Below are 17208 nucleotides of genomic sequence, written 5' to 3'. Positions count from 1 at the left end.
ATTGCAAAGGCAGGGTTGATGTATTAACGGAGCTATTAATGAGATAACTGTCTGACTCACCCACTGTTAGCGCAAGTGTATGGAAGTTTAGGTATATTCTAGTGTTTACCCTTGTTAGTTGCAATTTAATGCGCTACATATCTATTATCACATGACAAGAGATAAATGATGTCGAAATAAACTGTGCATGGACTGATTCTTTGGGATTCTGTGAAAGTGTAGATTATGAAATAAAATCCCATATTCCCATAGTATGTTTTGTTCAGTGTGCTGTGTGTGGATTTTATAAACCTTTTGAATTGTGGATGCTTTCTGGAGATTTATACATACCATGCCTTGGCTTGTCAAGATGACTTATATTAAGTATAGTGAATCTGTGCAAAGAATTCATTATGCATGACTTTGCTCATGTGTTTTGTTCCATAACTCTTTGTTTTTTGTGCCATTTTGCCCACAGGAGACGGACTTGCTGGAAATCAGTCATGTCAAGGATGCTAGGACTGGAAAGTATGCAAGAAATCCCAAGGTAGGCTGTGTGTATCAATGCTCTGAGAAAGTGTGCTCGTCTCCTTCAGTAACCGCCACAGAAATGTCAAGCAGTTTGTGCCCAGCGTTTGCAACAATCATTTGATATTTCAAAAAAAACAATAATTGACAAACTTGAGATACTTTCTGTCCGTCTCTCTCTCTCAGTGGCTACAACATGCATTGCATTGAATTCGCAAGGAGGCTGACATTAGTAATCTGCGGCAGGTTTGTAAAGCCTTCACTTGTGGCTCTCGCTAAGATTATTGTTCGGCATCTTGTGTTTATAAAATGTTGCTCCATCATTTCCTGTCGCTGTTGTGGTTGAAGGCACACTGTCGAGAGGTAAACACCATAATGCGCATCAGCCTGACCGCTGTTGCAGCCAAGTGTTGGACTCGGTGAGGGTTGTGACTTCAAATCCCAGCCCTGACTTTACCAAATGACTGTACATACCTTTGGAGGGTGAGATTTTCCCAACTCCCAGCTCAAGCAATAAATGACTGGCGTGACAACCGAACTTTTCCTCTAGTGAGGAGATGGTGGAAGCACACAAGGTAAGCTGATCCCAGTGCAATGCTGTTGGGTGGCCGCTGACATTGTATCCCTTACAGCCAAGTTTCAGTCCCAACAAAGATTAGCAATAACATGGTAGGCTTGTAATTCGCCAGACGCCCTCCTTTGACTTTTAATGAGTGCAATGTGTCACAGAGATGTATCATCTTTTCATTCTGCTCCAGCAGACATTGCAATGTCCAAGGTAAATGACAGCGATGTCGAGGACCTCGCTGGTAAAGGTGACAGGAACATCAGGAAGAGAAAGCAAAAGTGCAAATGTGCATGGAAATTCATAATGTACTCCCTTCCATACTTCAGTACTTTCTTTTCCTCTTTCCATCTCATTTTCTTCTTCAGCTGGAATGCTTTGGACCATTGATCCCATGATTCCCTGATGGATCGTGAGCTTCTGCCAAGTGGAACTGGTTCTCCTGACCTTGCATGACACTTCAGCAACAAATAATCATAGAATAGAAGCATAGCTTCATAGAATGGTTACAGCACAGAAGGAGGCTATTCAGCCCGTCGAGCTCGGGCCAGCTCTCTGCAAGAGTACTTCAGCTAGTCCTGTCCTTTCCCCGTAGCCCTGCAATTTTTTTTCTTCAAGCACTTATCCAATTCCCTTTTGAAAGCCACGATTGAATCTGCTTCCACCACCCTTTCAGGCGGTGCATTCCAGATCCTAGCCACTTGCTGTGTAACAAAGTTTTCCAACATGTCGCCTTTGGTTCTTTTGCCAATCTGTGTCCACTGGTTCTCGACCATTCTACCAACAGGAACAGTTTCTCTCTATCTACCCTGTCCAGAGCCCTCATGATTTTGAACACCTCTATCAAATCTCCTCTCAACCTTCTCTGTTCTAAGGAGAACAACCCCAGCTTCTCCAGTCTATCCACGTAGCTGAAGTCCCTCATCCCTGATACCACAGAACAAAGTGACATTGGTCCATGTGTTTATTTGGTAACTGATTGAGCTGCACATAACAGGCAACAGAGCTGTACAGGTGAAATGTTAGACTCCTGAATTTAAAATGTTTTCAATGATCTGTTGAATGGAACGGAGTGTTGGAGTGGTTGTGCTTTTGTTCTTTAACTTCCAGCATTGCAACATTCATTAACAACTTATTGATTTCCCATTATTGTTCTCAAAGCGTGTGATTTGTGGGCAAAGCAATTAGAACACACAATATATCTCACTGTTTCTCCAATACCATGAATCGTGCATTAAAGCAATCAACTTTATATCTTATCAATTGGTAGATAATGACATTCCATTGCAAAACGCATTGAAAACTCTGTGTCCTGGCTCTGGGAAAATACATTTCAAAAGTGTCAAATGTTTAGGTAGAGTAAATGTTACACCTATAGGTGGCTCTGTGATAGAGGCTTGCATTGCTAAAAGATCTGTCACAGTAACATTGGCTGCAGAACGGAGTATCTGTGCCGTGTTGTGGGCATGTGAGTTGGCCTGTAGTTGCACTGCAAAACAGATTGGTGACTGTGCAGTGGTCTTCACTGCATTAAACTGCAATTCATATCATCCCAACAGATAAACGAATTTGTGCTGTGATTATGTTCAACAGTCAGTGAATATGAATGTAAATATGTCACAGGCAAAATTGCTGCAGCTTTTGTTGGAAAGATGATGAAACCCAGCTACCTTTTATAAGTGCAGCCTGAGAAAAGTGTGTCTGATTTACCTCAGACTTTAACTCACTGCTTATCCCCAGCCTTCTAGGCCCAGCTCGCTGAAAACCCCGGCCGAGATTTTCCATGTCGCACCTCCCTCCCCCATCCGCCACAGCCCATTTGAAATATTCTTCCACCTGCCGACCTCAGCCTGAAGTCATAGCCACCCCAGCGAGCTTTCTCCTGAGTCGGAGACTCAAATTCCATCTCAAACCGCCCCCTCCCCCCACACAAAACTGGCATTGCCTAAAGCTGGCAAAATCATACTGTCGTGTTCTGCAACGCAAGCTGACAGATCCTCCAGCTGTGTCAGCAGCCAACATTAGACTTGTAATGTTAAATCATCAAAATTATGAATGTTGTCAATGCTGCACCTCTGGATCATGGAAGCTCTCATTTATATCTGTCTTTTTTTCTTTCCCTTTTCTCTCTCACTGTGTCTCACTCTTCCCTCGCTTCCTCTTCTGCTTCGCATCTTCTCTCTGACCCTCGACCTTCTCTGACCCTCGACCCTCTCTGACCCTCGAGCTCGGCACTCTCTGATCCTCGGCACTCTCGTCTCTTTGACCCTCTCCCTTTTCTCTAGCTCGCATTGTCTCCCTCACTCACTGTCTCTCCTCCCCTCACTGTCTCTATCTCTATCTCTCTCTCTCTCTCTCTCTCTCTTTCCCTCTCGCTGCTTCTCTTTCTGTCCCACTTTTCTCTCTCCATTAAGTTTGGACAATAAACTCAGCTCGTAGCAGGGGTGAAGACTGCTCATAATTTGGGCACTTTGAACCTAAATTTGACTCTCTTTGATATGATAAAATTGGTGACGTCACTCAGTCCAGAATATAGAACTCTGCATACCTCCAATTATACTTGCACAGTACTTGTTTATCACTGTTCAGTGCAAGACACACACAGTGCAGAGGACAGTATAAATTCTTCCACTTGCTGTAGCTCACACCATACAGATGAAGATTCAGTCGTGCCACATATAATTGAATGTTCTGAATTAATGTTAGCCAGTTTCCGAGAATGTGGGAGTATTGATGTGTGTTGTGCCATTTCAGAACAAGATCTTGACATTTTGAAGAAGTTTATGTTCATTTGTTGGGTTTGTTTTCTGCTCTGACATTTAACCTTCTGCTTCTGTTATTCAATTCTCTCAGGTGATTTACTTGTGTTGAAATGCCAAAAGTTCTGTTTTAGAACAGAAATAAAATAATCTGGGCCTCTCTCGCTGGCACAGGCAATTTATCCCAGGGAACAGCTGAGACACGAGGTCCCAGGTCCAATCCCTGGTCTGCAGTGAGTCACCTGATTTCTGCTGGTGTGATTTAAATATAGGAAAAATCAACACGATTTCAAAATTCTCATCCTTATTTTCAAATCCCTCCATGGCCTCACCCCTCCCTATCTCTATATCACCTCCAGCCCTGCAATCCCCCCGCCCTCCCCACTTCGAGATATCTGCGCCCCTCTAATTCTGCCTCTTGAGCAGCCCTGATTATAATCGCTCAACGATTGGTGGGCCGTGCCTTCTGTTGCCTAGGCCCCAAGCTCTGGAACTCCCCGCCTAAATCTTCTTGGCCTCGCTACCTCTCTTTCCTCCTTCAAGACGCTCCTGAAAACCTACCTCTTTGACCAAGCTTTTGGTCACCTGCGCTAATTTCTACTTATGTGGCTTGGTGTCAAATTGTGTTATCTCTCAATACTCCTGTGAAGCACCTTGGGACGTTTCACTACATTAAAGGCGCTATATAAATACAAGTTGTTATTGTTGTTAAATGCCATCCCTTACTGGACATACCGGACAAGCACATGTGTGGATGTTGGTTGAGAACAGAATTGAGCTCCCGTTCCTGTTCTTAGTGGTTGAATCGCTTGCCAACATTCACTGTTCGTGGACACGTCTGAATAATGAGCAGTTGTGTGTGGTACCAAAGGGTAATGAGGATCTGTGAACTGTACAGTTGGAGGGGGTGGGGGCAGGGAAGAAAATTGTCAAGAACAAAATGGAATAATCTTGCACAATATGGAATCTTAATGATGGATGTAGAATTAAACTTTGTTGTGTGAGCGTTTTGGCATTGATGAATCGCTAAATATTCTATGCAAACATTGAGCTATATAAACCAAGAAGGTCTTTGTAAAGTCCTGTCCCCTCAGTACAGATTCACACGAGGCATGTAGTGAAGTCAAGGTCACCCTGGACCTGCACCTTTATTTCACAGCTCTGGAATGCTGCACTTGCCTGAGACCTGTCCTTATATACCTGTCTCTTGCAAGTGCACCACTGGTGGTAAGGTATGCTGGTGGTTACAGGTCATATCTTATTACAGTCATGTATAGCATGTAAGGATACAGTTATATATAATAATGTAAGATACATTACATCACCCTCCCCCAAGGTCTTATTGTTTTTATAGGTTCAGTCTCTCAGGTGGTCTACGCCCTCCCGTGGAGCATCTGAGTTGTGGTTCAGTTGTTTGCCTTGGTGTCTGTTTTTCTTTGGGTGTGATTGCTGGTATCTCGCCTGGGCTGTCTGTTTCGATTGGTGTGATTGTTGTTGACTCGCCTGGGCTGTCTGTTGGGATTGCCCTTTCCTCAGGTTGTTCCCTCTGTCTGTCCACCAGGTGTGGTGCGAGTTCCACATTGTAGTCTGCCTCTGGTTCTGCAGTGTTGTTGGTAAATCTGCTTTTGACTTGGTCTACATGCCTCCGGCAGATTTTGCCATTGTCCATTTGTACTACCAGTAGCCTGTTTCCTTCCTTGCCCGTTACTGTCCCTGCAAGCCATTTGGGACCCCTGCCATAATTTAGTACAAACACTTTGTCCCCGATCTCATTCCATCTCCCCCTCGAATTTCTGTCATGGCACTCAGTCAGCTTCCGGCACTTTGCCTCAACGATTTCGTGCATGTCTGGGAGGATTAATGAGAGCCTTGTTTTTAAAGTCCTTTTCATCAACAGTTGCACGGGGGGGATCCCAGTCAATGAGTGCGGATGAGATCTGTATGCCAGCAGCAGTCGCGACAGGCGACCCTGCAGCGTGGGACCTTGGATTTTAAGCATGCCTTGTTCAATGATTTGCACTGCTCTCTCCACCTGGCCATTGGAGGCCGGCTTGAACGGTGCCGTCTTGACGTGATTTATGCCGTGGTCAATTATAAAATCTTGGAATTCTGCGCTGGTGAAGCACGGACCATTGTCACTGACCAATATGTCAGGGATTCCGTGCATTGCAAACATGGTTGTGAGGCTCTCCACAGTGGTGGAGGTTGTGCTCGAGTTTAAAATGGTGCATTCGATCCACTTTGAAAATGCATCTACAACTACGAGGAACATTTTTCCCATGAATGGGCCCGCATAGTCGATGTGCACCCGCGACCACGGTTTGGTAGGCCAGGGCCAGGGGCTCAGGGGAGCCTCCCTGGCTCATTGCTGAGTTGGGCACAAATGGTGCACCTTCGGACGCAGAGCTCCAAGTCTGTGTCAATATCAGGCCATCAGACATGGGATCTGGCTTATGGCCTTCATGAGAACGATCCCCGGGTGCTTGCGGTGGAGCTCCCGGACAAATGCCTCTCTGCCTCGCAGAGGCATGACTACTCGGCTGCCCCACATCAGGCAGTCTGCTTGCAGTGATAGCTCATGCATGCGCCTGTGAAAGGGTTTTAATTCCTCAGGGCAGGCATCACGAGCCTCTGCCCAGTCACCGGTTAGGACACATCTTTTTACTCAGGATAACGTGGGGTCGCTGGCCGTCCAGGCTCTGATTTGGCGAGCCGTCATGGGCGAACCTGTGGACTCAAAGGCATTGATTGCCATGACTATCTCACAGTCCTGTTCGTCAGACCCTTCCGTGGTCACCAGGAGTAGCCTGCTGAGCGCGTCGGCACAGTTGTTTGTGCCTGGTCTGTGCCTTATGGTATAGTCGTAGGACGCCAGCATGAGTGCCCACCGTTGAATTCGCGCCGAGGCGTTGGTGTTTATTGCCTTGCTCTCGGATAGGAGGGACGTGAGGGGATTGTGGTCGGTTTCTAACGCGAACTTGGCCCCGAAAAAAGGTATTGGTGCATCTTTTTGACACCGTACACGCACGCGAGCGCCTCCTTCTCTACCATCCCGTACCCGCGCTCCGTCCGCGAAAGTGACCTGGAGGCATAAGCTATGGGTTGTAATTTTCCCGCACTATTGACATGTTGCTAAACGCACCCGACCCCATACGCTGATGCATCGCATGTGAGAACTAGATTTTTACCTGGATCAAAGAAAGTCAAAACACTGTTGGAACACAGAAGGTTGCGTGCCTTATTGAAGGCGCGTTCCTGGGCGTCCCCCCAAAACCAATCGCACCCCTTCCTGAGTAGCACGTGGAGAGGCTCCAGCAGCGTGCTAAGTTCTGCATAAAGTTCCCAAAGTAATTGAGTAGCCCGAGAAAGGCGCGCAGTTCTGAGACATTCCGGGGCCTGGGTGCCTGGCGAATTGCTTCTGTTTTGGACTCTGTTGAGCGGATTCCATCAGCGGCAATCCTTCTGCCCAAAAATTCAACCTCTGGTGCGAGAAACAGGCACTTGGATTTCTTGACTTGTAGGCCTACCCGATCCAACCGCTTTAGTACTTCCTCCAAATTACGGAGATGGGAGTCGGTGTCCCTGCCCGTGATAAGTATGTCGTCTTGAAATACAACCGTCCCCGGGATGGACTTGAACAGACTCTCCATGTTGTGCTGGAATATGGCAGCTGCCGACCTGATGCCGAATGGACATCGATTGTACATGAAAAGCCCTCGATGTGTGTTGATGGTGGTGAGTAGCTTGGATTCCTCGGTCAATTCTTGTGTCATATACGCAGATGTGAGGTCTAATTTTGAGAAAAGTTTATCTCCAGCCAATGTGGCAAATAAGTCCTCCGCTCTGGGCAGCGGGTACTGGTCCTGTAGGGAGACTCTGTTTATGGTAGATTTGTAGTCCCCACAGATTCGTACGGATCCATCAGGCTTCATGACTGGAATGATGGGACTTGCCCAGTCGCTAAATTCCACAGGTGATACAATGCCTTCTCGCAGAAGCCTGTCTAGTTCGTGTTCAATCTTTTCCCTCATCACATGTGGTACAGCTCTGGCCTTGTGATGGACCGGTCTAGCATCCTGTGTGATGTAGATTTTGACTTTGGCCCCTTTGAAAGTGCCCACACCTGGCTGAAAGAGATGTTCAAATCGACTTATAGCTGTTGAGCAGGAGGTCCATTCCTCGAATGACATGTCATGGACATCATTCCATTTCCAGTTTAGTTTTGCCAGCCAGCTTCTCCCCAGCAGTGCTGGGGGGTCTCCGGGGACAATCCACAGGGGAAGTCGGTTCACTGTCCCTTTGTGTGTGACAGAGAGCATGTCGCTGCCGAGGACTGGTACGATTTCTTTGGTATAGGTCCTTAGTTTGGTGTCGACCCTTGTGAGTTTTGGTCTGTCTCTTTTATGCGGCCACAGTTGTTCAAATTGTTGAGCGCCCATGAGAGATTGACTCGCTCCCGTATCCAGCTCCATGTTGACAGGTATCCCATTGAGTAGGACCCTCATCATTATAAGAGGCGTCCTGTTGTAGGAGCAGCGGCCATTGATCGTGTTGACCCGCTGTACATCGGTGTCCCGGGTACTGTCCCCACCGTCTTCTGGTCCACTTTCCGACCCATCCGATTCGTATACCAGCCGAGCTGCCATTTTTTTGCACATGTGGGCCAAATGCCCTGTATATTCACAGTTCCTGCAAACAGCCTGCTGAAATCAACATCCTCTTGACGAGTGCCCACCCTCACATCTCCAGCACAGGCCGCTTCTATTGTTCCCAAAGAATGAGCTGCGTCTGGCTGATCTCTCTTGAGTTTCTCTCAGTTTGTAGTTGATTGCTCGCATTGTGGATTGATGAGGTGTGAACGGCCGTTCCTGTGGCCCTTGATGGCTTCTACCTGCTGTCGAGAGCCTGTTCTCCCGGTTTTGTCTGTGTGCGGGGGTAGCAGCTTGTTTAATGCTGTGAACTTCTTGTTCCGATATTTCGTTGGTTGTCGTACCTGCCTGTAAATCAGCCTCGTTTCTTCTTCCCCTACCAAGAATGTGCAACCAGTGCTGCTGCCTCTAAGGTCAGGTTCTTGGTCTCTATGAGCTTTCAGAATATGCCTGCGTGGCCTATTCCTTCAATGAAAAAGTCTCTCAGCATTTCTCTCCTCAGTTCATCGGAGAACTCACATAAACTAGCCAACCTCCGAAGTTCCGCCACGAAGTCGGGTATGCTCTGGCCCGCACAGCATCTGTAGTTGTCGAACTTGTGTCTGGCCATGTGTAGGCTGCTCGCTGGCTTCAGGTGGTCTCTTACCTGTGTGCTCAATTCTTCAAACGATTTGCTTGCTGGTTTTACGGGTGCCAGCAGACCCTTCATTAAAGCGTATGTTTTCGAGCCACAGCTGGTCAAGAGATGGGCTCTTCTCTTGTCTGCTTTATCGTCTCCTAACCAGTCTTCGGCTCCAGCAAATCTTTGCAACCATTCTATAAAGTCCTCCCAATTGTCTCCAGCATTGTACTTTTCATCTGATCCGTTGTTCGCCATTCTGTGGATTCTGTAATCCCGTAACTTGTCGCTACTGTAAAGTCCTGTCCCCTCAGTACAGATTCACACGAGGCATGTTGTGAAGTCAAGGTCACTCTGGACCTGCACCTTTATTTCGCAGCTCTGAAATGCTGCACTTGCCTGAGACCTGTCCTTCTATACCTGTGTCTTGCAAATGCACCCCTGGTGGTAAGGTATGCTGGTGGTTACAGGTTATATCTTATTACACTCATGTATAGCATGTTAGGATACAGTTATATATAATAATGTAAGATGCATTACAGTCTTGGGGTCAATCTCCAATCTCTGCTGTGTCACCTGATCTCAAAAAGGGCAGCAGTAGAGTCAATGCCCCAGGTTAAGGAGGGGAACCTATTGCCCTCCCTGATCACCGTCTCGAGAGTGCACAGGTGGGGACCTCCGGTGAGGATAAGTGAGTGTTGGTACCTTTACCAGTTGAATAGCCTGCCAACAATCATTGGGTAACACATGGAAATTGGCCATCTCAACACCAGGTTACTGGAGAGCATGTGGCAACTGTGGATCCCAGCATGACTCAGTGCATTCAGGAGACAGAGGGAGAAAAAGAGAGTGAGCTTGCAAAGACATTTAAAACAGACGGCCCCATGAATATTGGAAAAGAGCAAGAAGTTTGGTTTTTTTCACCCCCCTTCTTTTCATCTACAGTTTGAAAGACTGTTTTAAAGAGTCACACAATCTTTACTGAAAATCTTTTAAGAAGCACTTTTTCATTTACCAAACGCAGTGACAAAATGATACAACTTTGCACTGCACTGTGCCATTGCATTGCAGAATCATCATTGCATCGCTGGCAGGTGATGCTGATATCATCATCAGAGGCAGTCCCTCGGAATCGAGGAAGACTTGCTTCCACTCTAAAAATGAGTCCTTAGGTGGCTGAACAGTCCAATATGAGAATCACAGTCCCTGTCACAGGTGGGGCAGATCGTCATTGAGGGAAAGGGGGTGTGGGACTGGTTTGCCGCATGCTCTTTCCGCTGCCTGCGCTTGGTTTCTGCATGCTCTCGGCGATGAGACTCGAGGTGCTCAGCGCCCTCCTAGATGCACTTCCTCCACTTGGGGCGGTCTTTGGCCAGGGACTCCCAGGTGTCAGTGGGAATGTTGATATACGGCAGTTTTGGCTTTCCTCCCTCTTCACAATAAGAAAACGCCACTTTCAACAGACTGTCTTTGTACGTGCATTCATTACATTCAATGGCAGGCGTTCGGCTTGTTATTTAACCTGTACCTGGGGAATTGCTGTATGTTTTGCATTAGTTCTTCATAAACCAGACATACAACTGAACATTCACACTGTTTTATTTTGCTATTCAGCAGTCAGCTGGTTCTGTAGCACAGCAGGATGAAAACTATAGGCTCTATTTTAGTCATTTTTAAAGGTGGTCGGGGGGCGGGGAGAAAATAATTTAGGTTCTGCTGGTATTTTCTATTCCCTGGAAATAGATTCCATCATGTCTATATAAAGGTACATGGTCATTTATTTGTCTAGTAAATTGCACTGTGTGTTTGTCCACGCACACACTTTATTGATCAATTAAGATTGCAGAAAAAAGGAAGCAGAGCAGTTCCATGGAAAAAGGGCTCTGAGTATTACACGATAAGAGCTGTATTTAGTAAATATTGTGTCTGGAAGGCATAATTAAAATACACATTTTTGCAAAATAATGGTCAGGGCTAGGTGTAAATATCCATTTGTGATGGGTGTTAAGTTTGTCCATCATTCATAAAATATAAGGAAAAGGAACAGAGGAGGCCATTCGGCCCTTCAAGCTTGCTCCGCTATTCAACAAGATCATGTCTGATCTTCTACCTCAACTCCACCTTCCCGCACTTTCCCCATAATCCTTGATTCCCTTAGTATCCAAAGATCTCTGTCTTGAATATACTGAATGACTTGAGCATCCACAGCCTTCTGTGGTAGAGAATTCCAAAGATTCACAACCCTCAGAGTGAAGAAATTTCTCCTCTTCTCAGTCCTAAATGGCTGACCCCTTATTCTGAGACTGTGACCCCAAGTTCTAGATTCCCTAGCCAGGGGAAACAGCCTCCCTGCATCTACCCTGTCAAGCCCCTTCAGAATCATATATGTTTCAATTAGATCACCTCTGATTCTTCTAAACTCAAGGAATTGTAGGCCCATTTTATTTGAGATCTCCTCATAGGACAATCCCGTCATCCCAGTAATCAGTCCAGTAAACCTACATTGCACCCCCTCTAAGACAAGTATCTCCTTCCTTCGCTAAGAAGACCATAATATTCCTGTATTTCTGAAGCACACAAGCAGTGATGACTCAGTCACCCTTGGTTCCCGAGTATTGTCCAAGAACAGACAATCGGAGAAAGGTGACAAAGCCTTTTCCAGCAAGAATGAATCACTCCAGAGATCATTGACTCTTGTGTTCCAAAGGTTTTATTTAACTACTGAAAAGGCATTGTTCATTTCGCAAACACACGAACATATAAAATTGCCGAGCAGGTAAAGACCAGGAGATCTATCAATCTGTCCCACACGATGGTGGCCAGACCAGATTGAGCAAACACTTCTTCCCTCCCTCCCACCCCACCACACCACAGCCATGGATTCTCCTCGGTGAGGCAGAAAAGCAGAGAAAAAAATGTACTGTGTACTTTTTTTATTTTGTTAGTTGTAAATCGTAGAATTGTTGCTGTCATTTATATTTTAAGACTGACACCATAGATGAATTATTTTATCCAGCATTTGCCTCTACTTGCATCAGCGGCCCTCCAGTTCCTTACCCATTGCCCAGAAACTTAACTGAACCAGTCACAAACACTGTGGCTGCAAGAGCAGGTCAAAGGCTGGGTATTATGTGAGTGATTAGGCGAGTGACTCCTCAAAGCCTTTCCACCATCTACAAGTCAGGAGTGTGATGGAATACTCTCCACTTGCCTGGATGGGTGCAGCTCCAGCAACACTCAAGAAGCTCGACACCATCCAGGACAAAGTAACCCGCTTGATCCACCACCTTAAACATTCACTCCCTCCATCACCGTGTCTGCAATGTGTACCATCTACAAGATGCATGCAGCAACTTCAGCAGCACCTCCCAAACCTCTAACTTCTACCAGATAGACAGACCAGGGCAGCAGGCGCAAGGGAACACCACCACCTCCAAGTTCCCCTCCAAGTCACACACCATCCTGACTTGGAAATATATCGCGTTACTTCATCGTCGCTGTGTCAAAATCCTGGAACTCCCCGCCTCCCCCCCCCCTAACAGCACTATGGGAGTACCTTCACCACACAGACTGCAGCGGTTCAAGAAGGCGGCTCACCACCACATTCTCGAGGGCAATTTTGGGCTCAAGTTTCGGCTCGAGTTGCTCCTATTTTTTTTGGAGCAACTAGGTTAGAATGGAGTATCTTAGAAATTGTAATTATCGGCATTTAGTTTGCTCCAATTCTAGTGAAATAGAATAGTTTCGTTTAGAACAGCTTTTTTTTTCAAAAGGGGGCGTTACCAGCCACTTACGCCTGTTTTTCAAGTTTAGGCAGCAAAAACTTACTCTAAACTAACTTCGAATGGAGTAAGTGTAGATTTTTGTACGCTCAGAAAAACCTTGCCTACACTTATAAATCAGGCGCAGGGAATGAGAGATTCGGGGGGGGGGGAGGGCCGGGGGGAGGGAAGTTTACAAACATTAAACACTTTATTTTTACAACTAAAGAGCCATCATCAATAATAAATGATAAATAAATCAATAAATCAACCAATAACTCAATCAAAAAAAATTTAAAAATTTAAAATAAAAAAAATAATAAAAAATCAATCAATAAATAAAACATTAAGTTTCTACTCACCTACTGCAGCACTGGGAGCCCTCCAACAGCGTGCTGGGATGGGGACCCCCCAGTGTCTCTCTCTGTGTCTCTATCAGTGTCTCTCTCTCTGTCTCTGTCAGTGTCTCTCTCTCTGTCTCTGTCAGTGTCTCTCTCTCTGTCTCTGTCAGTGTCTCTCTCTCTGTCTCTGTCAGTGTCTCTCTCTCTGTCTCTGTCAGTGTCTCTCTGTGTTTCTGACAGTGAGGGGGTAGGCGAGGGATGGGGGGGAAGAGGAGGAGGGAGGGGGCAGGGGAGGAGAGGGGCAGGGGAGGAAGGGGGAGGGGAGAGGAGGGGGAGGAGAGGGGAGGGGAGAGGGGAGGGGAGAGGGGAGGAGGAGAGAGAGGAGAGGGGGAGGGGAGAGGGAGGGGAGGGGGGAAGGGGGAGAGGAGAGGGGGAAGGGTTGAACGGGAGAGGAGAGGGGGAAGGGTTGAACGGGAGAGAGCGGGATGGAGGCTGAACGGGAGGGAGGAGGTGGAAGGCTGAACGGGCCCCACCGCTGCCGACGAAGAAGGAGCCAGGCTGCTGCCAATGACACTTCAGGTGGGGCCCGCCCCCAGCGAGATGCTGGGCGGGCGGGCCCCGATGACGAAGCCGACGCTTGCACCGAGAAGCCGGGCCGCCGCTGAGGACTTTGCGTGGGGCCCACCCCCAGGAGATGCCAGGCGGGCCCCGCCGCTGACGAGGTAAGAGGTGTCAGGCCACTCGGCCCGGGATAGGGGCGACGTCCCTTCGGCCTGGGATAGGGTTGTCGCCCAGAGACAGGATGCGCTGGGAGGGCCAGGATCTACTGCGCACACGTGCAGCCTCCTCTGCGCACACGTGCAGCCTCCTCTGCGCACGCGCGCAGCTGCCGGCACTGTTTTTGGCGCAAGACTGTAGCTCCGCCCTCAGCAGCTCCTGCTGCGCCGCGCCGACCTGGAAATGGGCCGACAGGTATCGGAGAATCGTGAGGTAAGTATTCAGCACAATTTCTGTTCTACAAATTAGGCTGGCCTCTCCGATGTGCGCCGTTCTAGCGGGGGTACGAAACTTGAGCCCTAGAATGGGCAATAAATGCTGGCCTTACCAGCGATGCCCACGTCCCTTGAATGAATTTTTTAAAAAACAAGTGGCTAATTGTAATGCGGGAGCCTTGGCAGTGAACAGCAGCAGGCAATTTGGTCATGCAGGGTATCGCAATAAGTTCTGATTTGATGTTCCCACATGGACACTTTGCAGCGTATGTGCTAACAGGATAGCAACTGGCGACTTATGGATCAGTACCACGTTGTGGAGTGCATTTTCTAACCCAGGCATCAGGGGTGCTCATATCTGACTATCCAGCTTGCATCACTGTTTAAACGCCTATCAAAGGCATATTCATTAACTTGTAAATGTCACTGCACCTTGGTGCATCCCAATCTATAATAGGAATGCAGAGAAAGCCCAGTTCAAAAATGAATGGATTTGACTTTCATTGTTAATTTTTTTAATTACTAGCATGGCTAATCACTTTAGCAAATGATTGCTTGTTAAAAGCACCTCCAAGCATTCCTCCTGCTACATTTACAAGCTTCATGGGTTGGCGGGGTGGGGAACCTATTCTAAGAATTTTCATTTCAGAAGTGAGACATCATAAACTGACTCGGAGCATGCTAATGATTGCATCTTGTTTAAATTGTGTGTGCGGGATGGAGATTAAGCAGACTGTAAAATGAAAAATGATCAGATTCGACTTTGTGACAAGTTTCTATTATTTTATTCTTGCCTGGAGATGTGTTGCCCATGCAGAGGCAGCTTTCTTGCATTTAAAAAAAAAGTTTGTTATGTACAGTATTTACAGATTTCCTTGACTGGTTAAATTGTAAACCGTAATTAAGAGCCATCACTGGAGCCTTGATTTACCTGAGGCGATCCCAAATTTCCTGAGCTTCCAAACTTAATTTAACTCGTGTTGGGTTTGAAGCAGAACTGTTGGGTTTGGAGCTGCTTTTCAGTACATTTCTGGATCTGATTCCGATACCCGAGCAGTTGTTAATATCTCCTTTGCTGACCACTATTTATAATTATTTTCATCTGCTGACCTCAGTTTTGATATCCCTGCTACCTGCAGTGAAGCCTTTCACTGTGATCCAGCTCTGAATCTTCAAAGTCGAACACAAAGTAATGAGCTTTAGTTCCGTCCTCTATAGCATTGAAATGCTTCAAGAGGCTCATTCCAAGGCATTTATTAAAGAAAGAACTTGCATTTATAGAGCACCTTTCTCAACCCAAGCCCCAGATGTACACTGCAGGTTTGCCTTGAAAGATTTTGAACAGCCACTTCACGAGATAATGGGGCAGAAATTCCTCTCTGGGTCTTCCTGCGGGTATTTGCCTCCTCGCTGGAGATTTTTTACGAATTTACCTGGAGGTCCAGGAGGTGCCCTGGATTCCGATGGGGAGGCCTTCTCCTCCCGCGTTGCAAAGCGCGCTCCTGCCCAGAGGGTTCCGACGCAGAAGATGCAGTCACGTGTGACTGCTCAGCCAATCAGGTCTAATAGCACTGAGAACTTGTAGTTATGAAAAAAAACAAGCACACACTAATAAAAAATAAAAAAAACAGACCTTACATAACTTTAATTTAAATTAAAGTCAATAAATGCCTTGGAATAAAACAATATACTTCCTATTTTTTTAAGTTTTGTAATTCGGGTTAAAAATAAACTTGCCTCAGTGGGCAGAGTTTTTAACAATACAATGTGTTTATTTTATTTTATTTTATTGTGTTTATGTGTGTTTTAAAAAACTTGCACCTGTAAAAGTAGGCTATGCGCCAGCTTTTTCAGGCGCAACATTTTTGAGGACATTTGCCGGGCAAGATGTGCGTAAATCCTGCAATCTTGCCCGTACAACTGTCCTCGCTCCCGATCTGTCATCCTCGTTCCCGATCCGGCTGCGAGCTTGACAGGTCGGAAAAGCTGCTTTTCAGCGCATACGCATTGCACGCTGAAAACCGTTTTTTCTAATGTCTCCCCAGGTCCGTAGAAACTTTGTACGGGCCCGGTTCGTCGGAATTTCTACTCCAATGTATTTACTCTTTCTGTAGTGCAGATGGTTTGGTAGTTACTCTGCAACATTTTTCATATCTCACAGAGGTACTGTAATGGTCCATAGCAGAGATTACTGTGAGAGAAAAAAAGCCCAATGATACTGAAAACCCTCTCCAATCCACCCATTAGGATTCATACTTCCATCTATTGTTTATTACAATTAGGCACCTTAGGTGGTATAAAGGAAGAGCTGCATTTATATAGCGCCTCTCATGACATCCCAAAGCAATTTACAGCCAATGAAGTACTTTTGAAGTGTAGTTACTGTTGTAATGTAACAAATGTGGCAACCAATTTGCGCACAGCAAGCTCCCACAAACAGCAATGAGATACTGATGAGATAATCTGTTTTCTTTTGTGCTGTTGACTGAGGGATAAATATTGGCGAGAACACCCCTGCTCGTCTTCATAATAGTGCCATGGGATCTTTTACATCCACCTGAGAGAGCAGATGGGACCTCGGTTTAACATCTCATCTGAAAGATGGCATTTCTGTTAGGGCAGCACTCCCTCAGTATTGCACTGGAGTGTCAGGCCTAGATTTTTGTGCTCCAGTCTCTGGAGTGTGACTTGAACTCACAACCTTCTGACTCACAGTGCTATCCACTGAGCCACGGCTGCTTACACTCTAAAGAAAGTACACAATGAAAAGTCATTGCATGTGATCAATGTTTTGCTCACTGGTGAAATATGAATTCTATCCTGTTGCTTCTTATGCATCCTTTATACTATAGACAAAAGACATTGAACAGCTCTGTACAATACTCAATGAATAACAAATTAAACAAAATAACTATTGAATGATTTAGCATGCTTTCACTTCCGTGAAGGTACTACTCGACAGTGTCATCCTATCTTCACCCTGTCTGTGATGTTCCTTTACAGACCTTTGCACCC

The 17208-nt window shown here is 46.3% G+C and overlaps 1 protein-coding gene across 3 annotated transcripts in view; it reads left to right on the top strand.

Moving 5' to 3' along the window:
• plcb1 (phospholipase C beta 1) overlaps positions 1-17208 on the top strand; it is a 1109102-nt gene that overhangs the window by 246395 nt on the left and 845499 nt on the right. For all 3 annotated transcript variants that reach the window (XM_070889862.1, XM_070889863.1, XM_070889865.1), the window contains exon 3: positions 458-526. In XM_070889862.1, coding sequence (XP_070745963.1) covers positions 458-526 — 69 coding nt within the window. The remainder of the gene's footprint in view (positions 1-457; positions 527-17208) is intronic.

Source organism: Pristiophorus japonicus, chromosome 9, assembly GCF_044704955.1.
Source record: "Pristiophorus japonicus isolate sPriJap1 chromosome 9, sPriJap1.hap1, whole genome shotgun sequence".
Lineage (NCBI taxonomy): Eukaryota > Metazoa > Chordata > Chondrichthyes > Pristiophoridae > Pristiophorus > Pristiophorus japonicus.
Note: the sequence above shows the minus strand (reverse complement) of the source record. Positions and strands in the feature narration are given on the sequence as shown.